The sequence below is a fragment of the Papaver somniferum genome, chromosome 11 (genome assembly GCF_003573695.1).
Source record: "Papaver somniferum cultivar HN1 chromosome 11, ASM357369v1, whole genome shotgun sequence".
NCBI lineage: Eukaryota > Viridiplantae > Streptophyta > Magnoliopsida > Ranunculales > Papaveraceae > Papaver > Papaver somniferum.
In genome coordinates this window covers 45,514,892-45,528,513 of record NC_039368.1, presented here as the reverse complement: position 1 = coordinate 45,528,513, position 13,622 = coordinate 45,514,892, and the positions used below count along the sequence as shown (strand labels likewise).

The following is a 13,622-nucleotide window of genomic DNA, read 5'->3' as shown; positions in this document are numbered from 1 at the left end:
AGGTCACCAGCTAGAGCTGAGTGGGTCGGATTGCCGCAAGAGTCAGGTGGCCTCGTTTATATGGGCGGTGTGCAGGAGGATAATCACTGAAGACTTACTTGGAGCTCCTTCTGAATGGAGAGCTTTACAGAGAAATATTTCAAAGTTTATCCGGTTACGAAGATCTGAAAAGTTTTCTGTTAGGCAGTGTGTGCATGGGCTGAAAACATCTCGTTTTCCATTCCTATCGGATAAGCATTTTTCAAAAGATATGGTGGGAGGAAGTGTGAACATATCAGCCAGATGCAACACAGCTGAGAATGCCAAGATTACTCTGAAAAACAAGCTGTTTGTGTGTTGGATTTATTGGTTCTTTTCTAGTCTAATAACACCCATACTTAAGTCAACTTTCTATGTCACAGAAACTGAGGCTGGAAAACAAGATATATTTTATTACCGAAAGCAAAATTGGGAGAAGCTAACTCAAACCGCTGTCTCATGCATGAGAGAGCGGAGTTACAGATTGCTGGATTATAAATATTTAAGGAGTATATTGTTCAAGAGACCCTTTGGGTTTTCAAAAGTCAGATTTCGTCCAAAGGGAAAAGGAGTGAGGGCTCTAGCAAATATGAAAGCAGCATCAAGTATACCAGCTGACAAAAAAGTCATTCCTCTTCAGGGATCTTCAAGTTTTCATTTTAATGGTATGCAGAATAATGAAGGGAGAAAATATTTTTTTAAGGCTGTGAATAATGGTCTTCGCGATTTAAGTGCTGTTCTAAAAGGAATACAGATGAATCATCCCCACCTCTTGGGATCATCAGTATCTTGTTATGATAATGTCTACGAGAAGCTTGCACCTTACATTATTGGTTTGAAGAACAGAGTCAAATTCATGCCAAGGGCATATGTTGTCATTTGTGACGTGTCAAAGGCATTTGATTCTATTGATCAGGATAAGCTCCTTCAAGTGATGAAAGATGTTATGATGAATGGCCAGTATCTCACAAAGTGGTCTTCCCAAGTCATCTGAACAAAGAAGTATATGCACGTCCTCAATAATCAGATATTCTTGAATCAGAATATGGAACCTTTTAGTGCCAAGTCAACTGCTTCTGTCCCTTCTCATCCAGTGCATAATGTCTTTATAAATCAGGTACGTGCTCTGAATACTACAGGAAGACAGTCTTGCTAAACCAGAAGTTGTGCCGAAGGAAGAAACACTTGGGGTGATAGTTTTGTTTTTATTCTTCACATACAAGTGAGCTTTATCTCATATTTTTATGTGGAATCTTTTAGGAGACCAGCATAGAGTTGAAGAAAGAAAAACTTCAACATGATCTGTATGAACTGGTGAAGCGGAATGTGATCCAAGTAGGTCAAGACTTTTATTTGCAAAAGATTGGTATACCACAAGGAAGTATAGTTTCTTCTTTCCTGTGTTCATTTTACTATGCGCATATGGAGACCAAAGTACTCCTTCCATTTCTTAAAAACATACATGAGACTCACTATTCTGAAACTACTGAAGGAGAGTTACAAGAAAGACATACTTGTCAAGATGTTGATTTAACGGAGAATGGTACAGATGACATTTCATCAACACCTAATTTTGCGTTACTTAGATATACTGATGATTTTCTTTTCATATCAACTTCAAAGAAGCAAGCTGTTAGTTTTTATTCTAGGTTGGTCAGAGGATTTCGAGACTACAATTGTTCAATCAACGAAGCAAAATCCTGCATGAATTTTGATATAGGTAGCGCTTCTGGTGTACCAACAAACAGAATTTATACAGGAGAAGACGGTATATCTTTTCTTCCATGGAGTGGTTTGCTGCTTAATTGTCGTACTCTGGAGATCCAAGCTGACTACACAAGGTATTTTTTGTTTCAGTCTCAACTCTAATTTTCTTATTTTTCACTCGCGTGTGTAGAGTAGTCATAAGGGTATCAAATAGGACGCATGTGAATAGCTTTTTTTAAGAGGCTGTTCGATAACCATTAATATATAGAGTTCATGATCCAATCTAAAAACTTATAAGGTTGTTTGCAACCGTTAATTTATGAGGTTTTAAACATAAATTTTACCCCATCCCTATATTTCTTAGTTTGCTAAGTTGTTGTGTAGTTATTAAGATAAGGGGTCTTGCATATGGCTGAACAGGTATTTGGGCATGCATCTGAGATCAACTCTTACACTCAGCTGGCAATGTAAACCAGGATTCCAGATGAAGGACAAGCTGCGTCAGTTTTTGCGACCGAAATGCCATGCTATATTTTACGATTCACAGATTAATTCTGCAGGAGTTGTCAGATTAAATGTATACCAAACTTTTCTATTATCTGGAATGAAGTTTCATTGCTATCACGAGCTTGTCTAACACTTGCAGTTTCCCTGCGGATTACTATTTTGAAATGATTAAAAGCTCGGTGAGGTAAATATGTTACTATCGAATTCTCCTTATTCCATATTTTTCTCTTCCAGGTTTCATAACAGTTTTCAATAGTATTATAATATAATCAACATATTCGGAGTTTGTAAGGAAAGTTATTTATTCTCTGACTATCTACAGGTGAAAGTTTATATATGCAATTAATTTTCATACCATCATTGTTTGTTCAGCTATAAAGATCAGTTAACTTGTGAACCTTCATTATCAGGTACATGCACAAACGGATAGTGAAAAGGATGCGTTCTGATAATATTGGATCCACAGTTCTTCCAATCCTTAAATTGGAGAAATGGGAAGTTTTATGGCTTGGATTAAAAGCATATGTTCGTGCATTAAAGAAAAAACAATCAAGCTGTAAGGACTTACTATCTCTTTTGAGGACCGAGTTGTTAGCCCATGGGAGTGTCAGAGTAAGTACTGCGTTGAAGTATGCAATCGATGATTCTCACTCATCCTTATTTTGGAAGATCAAATATTAGAATTCGATAAAAGTATGAAAGATATCAATCCATACGTTTGTTTTCACAGAGCGAAGACAAGACAGTTCGCAACTCTTCCCCTGTCTAACCTTCAGTCTAGGAAGCGACCCCTGTTTTCTGTTTTTTCTTGTTTAGGTTGCAAGTTTCTCAATTACTTGTGTTCTTTTTAATTCTATAGCATTCTTTGTCAAAGATTATGTAGCCTAATTTTAATGCAGGTGTATCAGTAACACACTCAAAACACATCAAACCACCTAAGCTTATGTAGTGGATTTGAAATATATCCTTTGCAGTATAATTTGTCAAAATATATTTAGAAATATTGAATTTAATTTAATTTTTTTCATCTTATCATATGTAGCGGCATCTCAATATTGAATTGCTTAACTGATCATCGGTTCAGTTCTGAGCTTATGGGCTTGGCTTGGATGTTTTCTCATGCATTCTGCTACTTCCAAGTCTGGATTTTTTTAGGATGTTTTGCAGGTAAATCAGCTGCAACATGTAGATCAATGTTGTACCCAAAATTTTAACAGCGACTTCCCGTAAAAGACTTCTTTACAGACTTAGCACGATCTAACAGCCTTGAACCCTTTAGGGGAAATGGTGGGTCATTTCCTGAATGTGAATCTAACCATTGATTTGATTATCCAACGATAAAGAAGCCGCTTTTGCGGGAAGCCATCCCGCAAAGTCGTGTGGGATAGTATTTATCTTACCAAAATAATGTATATTGTAACTGTTTTAATGTGAATCTAACCGTTGATTTGATCATCCAACGGTAAAGAAGCCGCTTTTAAGGGAAACCATCCCACAAAATCGTGTGAGATAGCATTTGTCTTACCAAAATAACATATATTGTAACTGTTTTAAAGAAAATATGTTTTGATCAACTAGGCCGCGTGCATCAGATATCCTCATTCCTAGCAAGTTCTGTTTTCACTCATTCGAAAGCAACTGCACTAAACCTCTGAAATTGAGAAAGAAAGTTCCGTTGATCATGAGCATTGAGCAACGAGTTCAACCGAAAATATATAACAACGAATTACATTCCTACTTTTTAATGTAATTTACAAATGAATACAACTATTTAACTGTTTTAAGCTTTTTTAAGATGGAAATTCTTAGATTTATAAGAAAGATAAGAATTAGTCTCACAATTGGGTAGACTGTGCTGCTTTCATTCTCTATTTATATATAGGTACAGATACAGAAAATATGTAACAAACTAAGTTAGTCAATCCTAATCCTAATAGTTGCGACGATATAAAAGGAATACATTAAGATTACAACAATAATATAGTACTGACTTTTAATTCTCTATTAGATTTATCTACTGCAAGTTTTTGACGGATACAACAAGGAGGGGAAAGATCCCGTTCCTTAACTGAATTAAAAGTCTTTGCTATTTTGGCAATCGAATCTTTCACTGCATTACCTAGTCTAGGAACAAAATGAAAACCAAGGAAATTGGGACATTCCTTTGCAACTTTAACCGCTTCCTCTAAAAGCGCTTTACTCCTCCAAGATACATCAGATTTCTTTCCATTCAAAAATTGAATAAGCTTTCACAATCTCCCTCTATACCGAAGTTCCTGATGCCTTTCTCTTTATACTAGATTGCTGCCTGGTACACTCCTACTGCTTCTTCTTCTTGCGGGTATGGAATGATTAAGGGTCATGCTCTTCCGCTTTCGAAGTTTCCTGCATCATTTCTCAAGATTAAAGCAAAACTAGCAGGTGTAATAGCAGAGTCCCATGTCACATCTACATCAATTTTTAGATTGTATCTCGCTGGTGTTGTCCAAGAAGGCTTAGGGCTCTTTGTTACTCTCTGAATTTCCAGTTGTTGCTTCTTCTTTATGTCCCAGAAAAGAATATGTCTCTGTATTTCCTGAGCTAACTGAGACATTGATTTAGATTTATTTTCAAAAACTCTATTACGTCGTTCTTTCTAGAAAAGCCACAATTTAGTTAAGACAAGTTCTAGGGATATTTCCTGCTTAGGTTGTTGAATCCAATCCTTACATAAGTCAACTATAGAAACCAAATGATCAAGTTGAAGAGAGATAGGGTTAGGAGCTGACTCCCAAATTCCTTTAGCATAAGGACAATGAAACAAGAGATGTTCCTTGGATTCTATTTCCTCTCCACACATATTGCACAACTTGGACTAATATCTTTAACTTTACCAAAGAGTTTCGCATTTGTAGAAAGAGCATTTTGCAGACATTTCCATAAGAACACTTTAATTCTTTGTGGTACATTCAATTTCCATATAGATTTCCAAAAAGAACCAGGCAACGAAAGACTTGTTATATCAGTACTTGGTTCATTTAACTTATCATACATGGATTTAACAATGTATTCTCCTGATCTAGTTAGAGACCATCTAAGATGATCATGCTTCTGATTTCCATCATTATCCAGGAAGAGATGCATATTAAGAAATTTCATTGCAACGTCTTTATGAAATAAGGTCCCAATAAGAGTATTATTCCAATTATGTGTGTAAGAGTCAATCAGATCATCCACCAGAGAGAGATGGCTGTTAGATGTGTTTTTATAACCTGGAAAATTAGTACTAAGACCTGGAATCCAGTTATCCTCCCAAAGACTTATACTTAGGTCATCCCCTGCTTCCCATATGATGTATTGTTTAATAAGTTCTAGACCTTGACAAATACATTTCCAAATCCAAGAGCTCTTTACTGGTGGTTTAACTCTTAGGGGGGTTTCGTTTTGAAGTATCTAGACCTCATTGTTTTAACCCATAAAGAATATTTTCCCTTAATCAATTTCCAAGCTATTTTTGCTAATATTGCTAAGTTAAACTTATGAGCATCTCTAAAGCCTTATCCACCCTTTTGTGATGGTTTGCACAAATTTGGCCAAGCTTTTGGGTAGAAACCTCTAGAATTCACTTCCTTTCCCCACCATAAATCTCTTTGTGTTGCACTAATTTTATTTGTTATCTTTTTTAGTATTATTAAACATCCCATTTGGAAAGTTGGGATGCTGGCTAGAACTGCTTTAATCAGGACCATTCTACTAGCTTGTGTAAGGACTTTTCCTTTCCATCCTTTTGATTTAGATTCCATTTTATCAAGGATTAAGTCAAAGGTTTTTATCTTAGACCTGTCCATAAACAAAGGTGCACCTAAATGGGGATCTTTAAGGCTGATATGTTTAACTTTAAAAGTTTTGACATCATTCTTTGATGTTTAGGTCTACTTTCTTACTGAAAAGAACTCCTGATTTTTTTTTCAAAATTTTTTAACTGACCAGAGGATTTACTAAATTTATCCATTAATTGAAGAAGATTTCTACATTCTACAAGATCTTCCTTAAAAAATAATAAACAATCATTAGCAAAGAAAAGATGCGATATTGGTTCAGTCTTTGGAGTTATTTTGATTCCATGAGGAATTTTATTTTGCTCTTGAGAAAGGAGAAGTCTAGAAAACACCTTCATACAAATTATAAAAAGGTATGGATATAAAGGGTCCCCTTGGCGTAATCCTCTGGCGGGATGAAATTGCCTTCCAGGGGAGCCATTAAGTAAGACAGAGATAGAGGTACTGGTACACACCTTTTTTTTTTTGATAGTAAGAAGATTTTATTACTAACTGGACTGAGATACAAAGTTTTTATCCTCCTCTAATGCAGAAGCAATGAAGTTAGGAGGATTTATCAACCAAGTACTTGAAGTTTTAAAAATTCTAGCATGCCTAGTCATTTTATCGGCTGACTTATTACAATCTCTATTGATAGAACTACAAGACCATAAAGGTTGTCTGCATAGCATGGACCTAATATCTATAATAAGTGATTGGTTCTCCCAAGAGACTTTATGGTGGTCTCCATTGACTGCTTCAACTATAGCTTGTGCATCGAGTTCAAAACACTCATGTCGTATTCCTATCTCTTGTGCCCACTCCATAGCTAGCACATTCCGATTGTTCTGCATTCACATATTTATTTGCATAGGCGCATCTCCGATGTTCAAATGAACCTGCAAAATTATGCAATATTAGTCATATGCATGTATGGTGAATGTTATGTTGTTTTTTATATAATGCATCACAACAGATTAAAAATATTTGGGGCGGTAGGTGGATTTCAAGAAGGTGAGCGTCCCGTTCTCTGTTGGACATGTACTGCTTTCTTGTGCTTCAATCTCATGGCTTTCCATGTTCCTATATTCAACAATTGTGTACATTTAAAAACTCCAACTGCATTAGGCTTTACGTCTTGGAAAGTATGATTGCAACGAGCCTTCCAAATTTCCCAAGCGGTATTAGCCATTCTGACTATCCAGTCTTCTACTAAACCATTCATAGCATCTATGAACCAACTTTTGATCCATGCTCCGACACTGCTTCCATTGCTTTGTATGCTGTGAAGAGCACCTGGAACTGTAAGCCATACATCTCTAGAAAAGCTGCATTCCATAAGTATGTGACTTGTTGTTTCCGTCCCCTGATTGCATTTGCTGCGGTCATTTACCCACAACTGCTTCCAAAATCTTGTTGTTTCTGCATTGTTAGTAACAAAGCTATTATTTTTAATGTCTATGAGTTTTCGATATGCTGACTTGACTGAGAATTGTCCATCTTTAGTTAAGGTCCATACTAGCCTGTCGTCACTGCTCCATGGGATACATATATTGAGAATTAAATCAGCATTTGCTTGACTGAAAATATGTTGAACTAACTGGGGACATTCCAATCCTAGTATTCTGATCGATTAGCTCTGACACAAATCTGTAGTTGTTAGCCTCTTCTGAAGAAACTGTTGAGATTGGTGGTTTGTTTGTACCTGGAAGCCATATATCCACCCATATACAAACTTTTCTTCCATTTCCAATGATCCAAAAACTGTATTCCTTCAAGAACTCCATCATGTTGTGGACACTCTGCTAAGCCCAAGAAGAAAGTCTTTTCATTTTTGCATGCGGAGTGTTAGTATATGGAAAATAACGCCTCTTCGTAGCATTTGACCAGAGCTGATTCTTTTCATTACATAATCTCCAAGCTGTTTTGGAAAGAAGTTCCTTGTTGAACACAGATAAATCTCGAAAACCCGTACCTCCTTGTGCTTTATGTTTGCTACCCAAAAAAAAGACCTTTGAACTTTGTCCATTTCTTTTATAGTAGTTTCTGGTAACTTAAAAACACTTATGTGATGAGACGGCATAGTGCTGAGAACATTTTTAACCATGACAGACCTTCCTATTTGGTTTATGAACTTCCCATTCCAGTTAGGTAGTGTATATACACTTCTCTAGAAGTGTGCATACATCTTTATTAAAACCAAAAGACTGAAGGGCCTTGACAAGGAATTCCCAACTGTCTTTGTCAAAAGCTTTTGACATGTCAATCTTTATCCCTAGACTCCCCGTTTTTTTCGTTTTTTTTGCTTAAAGGAATGTATTATTTCATGAGACACAATTATGTTATCATAGATTTGCCTAGAAAAGAGGAAAGCTGATAGAAAAGAGGAGAATATTTTGTCTAAAAGAGGCTTAATTCAGTTTGCTAGAATTTTTGTTATCAGTTTAGAAAATAGTGTTACAAAGTCCAATCGATCGAAATTATTTTTAGGTTGTTTAATATTTGGAATTAAGAACATATGTGTTTTATTTAATTTAGGATTCATTAATTTGGTTTGGAAAAAAATTTGAATTGTACAGGCTACTTGGGAACCCAGGTTCCCCAATTATTTTACAAAAACTAGCTGAAAAACCATAAGGTCCTGGAGACTTATTTGGTTTCATTTTTTAAGAAAAAACTGAGTAGATTTCATCAGGACTTCAGATAGCTAGTATTTTTGAATTGTCCACATATGAGATACCTGGGACTATATCCTCGAATATATCATCAAAATAAGGGTGATCTGGACCAGGTTTAAAAAAAAGGGATTGAAAGTAATCGGATAGTGTGTCACTTATTTCAGATATGTTTTTTGTTACTACATTTTGGATATTCAGAAAACGTTCTATGTTATTCCATTTGCGCCTTCTTAAAGTTATTGTGTGAAAATATTTAATATTCCTTTCACCCAGCTTAATGAAATTATCTCTTGATTGTTGTTTATCTATAGCTTCTTGAGTTTCATAAAGTCTTTCCAACTTCGAAAAATTTTCATGAGCTTTTTCTGTTGGCAATCTGTAGTCATACTAGACTTTAGTCTTTCGATGGGTTTAACGAGACCAGCAAGGAGCTTTTCAAGAATAAAATGACAATTGATTTATGCGTTCGTGAAAAACTAGATTTCAGATATGTGTATAGTTGCTTGATTATCACAGTAAACTGGAATAGGCTTCTGAATTTGGATTTGGAGATCAGTGAAGAGATAATATAACCATTGCAGTTCAGAAGTGAGCCTGGTGAGAGCTTGATATTCTGCCTCGGCGGAAGATAGAGTATGACATGTTGTTTCTTAAATTTACATAAAATTGGACTTGTTCAAAACATTGTAAAATAACCAGTCATCGATCTCCGAGTGGTTGGACAGACTGCCCAATCTGAATCGGTGTAACCTGTAAGAGAAAGGGAGCTAGTTGCTGATAGAAAAATTCCATGATTGACAATACCCTTTAGGTAACGAACTACAAAATGAGAAGTACGAGGTTGTTGAATAAATTGACTCAAGTAGTTAACAACGAAAGTTATGTCAGGTCGAGTGACTTGTAGATAAAGAAGTCTACCAATGAGGCGACGATAAACACTAGAATCATGGAGAGGATCCCATGTAGAGGGTAAAAGCTTAAGGTGTTGTTCCATAAGATATAGAGAAACCTTAACACCTAACAAACCAGAATCAGTAAGAATATCAAGTATATACTTGCGCTGAAAAAGGAAAATTCCTTTAGGAGAATGAGAGACCTCTATACCGAAGAAATACTGTAAACGACCAAGATTCTTAAGGGAAAATTGAGACTCAAGTTTATGCTTCTGAGATTGAATAGATACGTCATATGATCATTTCCCTTTTTATGAAATCTTGGAGGGAGTTTCATGTAAAAATCCTCAAGGAGATCACCTTGTAAAAACGTATTATTGACATCAAGTTGATGGAGAGACCAATTGTTAATGGAAACAATAGACAACAAGACAAGAACAATGACCAACTTTGCAACATGAGCAAAGGTGTCATGATAATCAATGTCATCATGTTGCGTGTAACCTCTAGCAACAAGGCCTTCTTTATAATGCTCAACTGTGCCAGCATCTCGATACTTAATCATAAATACCCATTTGCAACCAACGACAGGTTTTCCCGGTGGAAGAGTAGTAATAGTAAAGGTGTCATTGGCTTGCAGAGCTGTATGTTCTTTGACTATGGCTTCACTCAAAACTGGATGTTTCATAGCTTCTGTAAAATTGCACGGCTCATTGGATGTAATGACTGCCATAGAAAGGCCTGATGCTGCGGATTAAATTTTGAAAATAATAAATAGTAAGTGGGTACCGAGAACTAGATGTGCATTCCTTTACGGAGCAAATAAAATCTCCAAAATATGATGGAGCACGACGTTCTCGAGTTGCATGTCGTAAGGTTGGTTCATGACTAGGTGAGACAACCTCAATGGGAACAACATTGGATATGTCAGACTTATTACCAGATGCATACATTAAGGATTCAGTGGCATTAGATGGAACTGAAATAGAGTTTGCTGGACTAAAAGTGGATTCATACGAATGGGGAGTGGATTCTACAGACGGTGAAAAAGAAGTCTGTGGAGTGGATGATGTAGGAAACAAGGAATAATAATTTTCTTCATAAAAAATTGCTTCTTGTCAAGAAAGACGTAAGAATTCATTGATGAGAATATTAGCATATTTGAAAAGGAAGATATGTTCATGAAAAACAACATCACGAGAAACATATATTGTTTTTGTAGAATTGTCTAAAATGATATAACCCTTGTGATTGAAAGGATAGACAAGAAACACACCAGGTTGTGCACGAGGGTCTAATTTAGATCTTATATTAGTGTTGCGCGCATAACATAAGCAACCAAAGACACGAAGATGACGTAAGTTAGGTATTTCGCCTAAGAGAACTTCGTGAGGAAGTTTGTCTGGTAGAACTGGGGTAGGCATTTTATTGATAAGATAATTTTTCGTTGAATCACATTCACCCCAATAAGTAATAGGTAAATTTGCTTGAAAACGCAAAGCTCTGGTTACATTGAGCAAATGACGATGATTTCTTTCAACTAATCCATCTTGTGAGGGAGTAGAAAAGCAACTACATTAATGATGGATGCCTTTCTCATTGGACCATGTCTGGATATCGCGAGATAGGAACTCTGTACCATTATCAGATTGAAAACATTGTAATACAAGCAAAAAAAGAAGAGATGTGCCTTTAGAAATATGACTAAGGTTTCTGGAGTATTGAGTAGTTACAAAGTTAGAGAAATATTTAATAAATTTGAAAGTTTCTCCTTTGGTGTGCATGAGATAAAACCATGTGCAACGTGAAAAATCATCAACAATGGTTGAAAAATACTTTGCACGTAAGAGAGGTATCGAGAAGGGACCCCAAATATCGCAGTGGATGAGTTCGAAACAACGTTTAGAAGAAATGCAATTTCCATTGAAAGATAATTTAGTGTGTTTTGCCAAAAGGCATACATCGCAAGTACTAGAAAAACTGGAACAAATGTAATTAAAAGAACGACATAGAAATTTAAAACGATTTAAACAGGGATGCCCAAGACGACAATGCCAAACGGCTAACGACGTCCTATGAAGAGAGATTTACGCGATGTTGCTGGTTTAGCAGAAACTTGGAGTTGGTAAAGACCCGAGAGAAGTTTACCCTGACCAATCACTTGATTCGTGAGTAGGTCATGAAAGAAAAACAAATTGTGAGTGATAAGAGCAACACAATTCAAAGAACAAGATATTTGACTCACAGATATGAGATTAAATTTGAAATCAGGGATATGGTGAACGTTAAAGAGTTTGAAAGATGGTGAGAAGACAACTTCACCAGTATGTTTTACAATACCAAAAGTACCATCTGGTAATTGCATTTGAATTAAAATAGTAACAGGAGAATATGATGTAAAATGAGATAAAGAGTTGCACCACTATCTATATCCCAGGGCAGTAGTAAGAAGTTTACCTGCAAAGTTCACTTGCGACTCCATTGATGTATTCTCAGTGGGAGGATTGATAAGAGCAAGGAGGCGTGTATACTGTTCAGCTGAAAGTACATGGATTATTGGTTGGGTAGCCTGATTATCTTGAGGCACGACTGCAGTATTGGCAATAGTTGGTGGATTGTTGGTCGAAGACGGAAAACTATGCAGACGATAACGCTTCTCACGGACATGACCATGATGGTTAAAGTAGTCACAATAGGGACGTTAACGCTTGTTATGACTGGAGGAGTGGAGAGCCATCTGCGGAGTATGACGATTGACGTTGAGTGCTGCAGATTCAACAGTTGGGAGTTAGCTAGCAGTGGTGTTCTGTTGCTCCTCCTCCTTTTGAACCAAATTAATAATCCTCAAGGCAGCTCGGAAAGTCTCCATTGTTAAAATATGGATTCTCAAATTTGAGAAGCGATCATGGAGGCCTTGAAGAAATTCCATAGCTCGATCGCGTTCAAGCAAAGATTTCCCAGCTTCGCAGATGCAGGCTTCAATTGTAACTAGGGAATCATAATGATCCCATAAGGTTTTAATCTTAGTATAGTGCAACGATACGGGCATGGACTCTTGACGGATGGAAGCAATGGCAAACTTTAGTCGAAACAGTATGGGGGCATTTCAAATACAAAAACGTACCTGAAGATCCTTCCAGATAACATACGAGGAGGCTGCATACAAGCAACTTGCTCGAATGTCAGGATGAACATAATTGAGCAACCATTTTCCCACTAGGTCGTCACATCTCTTCCAACATTTGTAAGTAACATCATCAGCCGGAGAAGGTAAAGATCCATCAACAAACCCAAGCTTCCCTTTTGCGTTCAGAGCCTTGGTGATTCCATGAACCCAAGATGAGTAGTTGTCTCCTTGTAAAAATTGAGAAAATAGGACAGTCGCAGAACTAGCCAAAGGGTAGATCACATAAAGATCTAAAATTCTTGGGTTTCTAGAAACTTGGTTGGAGTGGTTTTCTATGGATTGATGGGTTGGAGAGGAAGGAGAAGATTGGTCGTATCCTTCCATTGTGGGAAATCACAGATGAAAATTGCGGAAAAATATTAAATAGGTTCCTAAGATCTAAAAGGATGATACCATCTTAGATTTATAAGACATAGGAATTAGTATCACAATTGTGTAGAATGTGCTACTTTCATTCTCTATTTGTATGTATGTAAATATACAGAAAATATGTTACAATCTAAGTTGGTCAATCCTAATCCTAATAGGTGGATGGCCGAGATCGCTTTGCGGCAGTTATGCGCTGCCGTTAGTCGAGCTCGAGGATTTTAAAGCTGTGTGACCGACACTCTTTGGACGATCGGTATGAAGCATTGCCGGAAGGTTTGAAGCAATGCGATTGGTCGGAGCTGCTGTTAAGCCGCCGTTGAGCATGGCCACGCCTTGCTGGTTGCTTAAAATCATATCTAGGCCGGTGAATTCGGCTAACGAAGTTCGACGGATGAGATCGTTTTGTGACAGTAATGCGCTGCCGCTAACATAAATTAGGGTATTTGAGCAGCGCAAACAACCTACT

The 13,622-nt window shown here is 36.8% G+C and overlaps 3 protein-coding genes across 4 annotated transcripts; 2 read left to right on the top strand and 1 right to left on the bottom strand.

Moving 5' to 3' along the window:
• Window positions 1-250: 250 nt before the first annotated feature.
• Window positions 251-1,012, top strand: LOC113324368 (telomerase reverse transcriptase-like). Its single transcript, XM_026572689.1, has one exon. The coding sequence runs from the start codon at window positions 251-253 to the stop codon at window positions 1,010-1,012; it is 762 nt and encodes a 253-aa protein (XP_026428474.1).
• A 29-nt stretch (window positions 1,013-1,041) lies between these two features.
• LOC113324367 (telomerase reverse transcriptase-like) lies at window positions 1,042-1,655 on the top strand. The gene is made up of 3 exons (XM_026572687.1): window positions 1,042-1,135; window positions 1,279-1,561; window positions 1,645-1,655. The coding sequence occupies exons 1-3, from the start codon at window positions 1,064-1,066 to the stop codon at window positions 1,653-1,655; spliced, it is 366 nt and encodes a 121-aa protein (XP_026428472.1). The 5' UTR covers window positions 1,042-1,063.
• Window positions 1,656-6,657: 5,002 nt separating this feature from the next.
• LOC113320287 lies at window positions 6,658-13,204 on the bottom strand. Of its 2 annotated transcripts, none has more exons than XM_026568215.1 (2): window positions 12,725-13,204; window positions 6,658-6,928 (listed from the first exon to the last, which is right to left on the bottom strand). In XM_026568215.1, exons 1-2 carry the CDS (start codon window positions 13,109-13,111, stop codon window positions 6,884-6,886), a joined length of 432 nt encoding a protein of 143 aa, XP_026424000.1. In that variant the 5' UTR covers window positions 13,112-13,204; the 3' UTR covers window positions 6,658-6,883. The 2 variants fall into 2 exon arrangements, with proteins under 2 accessions (XP_026424000.1, XP_026423999.1); XM_026568214.1 differs by lacking the exon at window positions 6,658-6,928 and adding an exon at window positions 11,691-12,366.
• Between the last annotated feature and the right edge of the window lie 418 nt (window positions 13,205-13,622).

Coding starts and splice junctions, on each gene's coding strand:
- LOC113324368 (XM_026572689.1), top strand. CDS start 251: ATGGTGGGAGGAAGTGTGAACATATCAGCCAGATGCAACACAGCTGAG.
- LOC113324367 (XM_026572687.1), top strand. CDS start 1,064: ATGGAACCTTTTAGTGCCAAGTCAACTGCTTCTGTCCCTTCTCATCCA. Junction 1,136..1,278: donor ATAATGTCTTTATAAATCAG/GTACGTGCTCTG, acceptor GGAATCTTTTAG/GAGACCAGCATAGAGTTGAA.
- LOC113320287 (XM_026568214.1), bottom strand. CDS start 13,111: ATGGAAGGATACGACCAATCTTCTCCTTCCTCTCCAACCCATCAATCC. Junction 12,367..12,724: donor TTATCTGGAAGGATCTTCAG/GTACGTTTTTGT, acceptor TTGAATCTGCAG/CACTCAACGTCAATCGTCAT.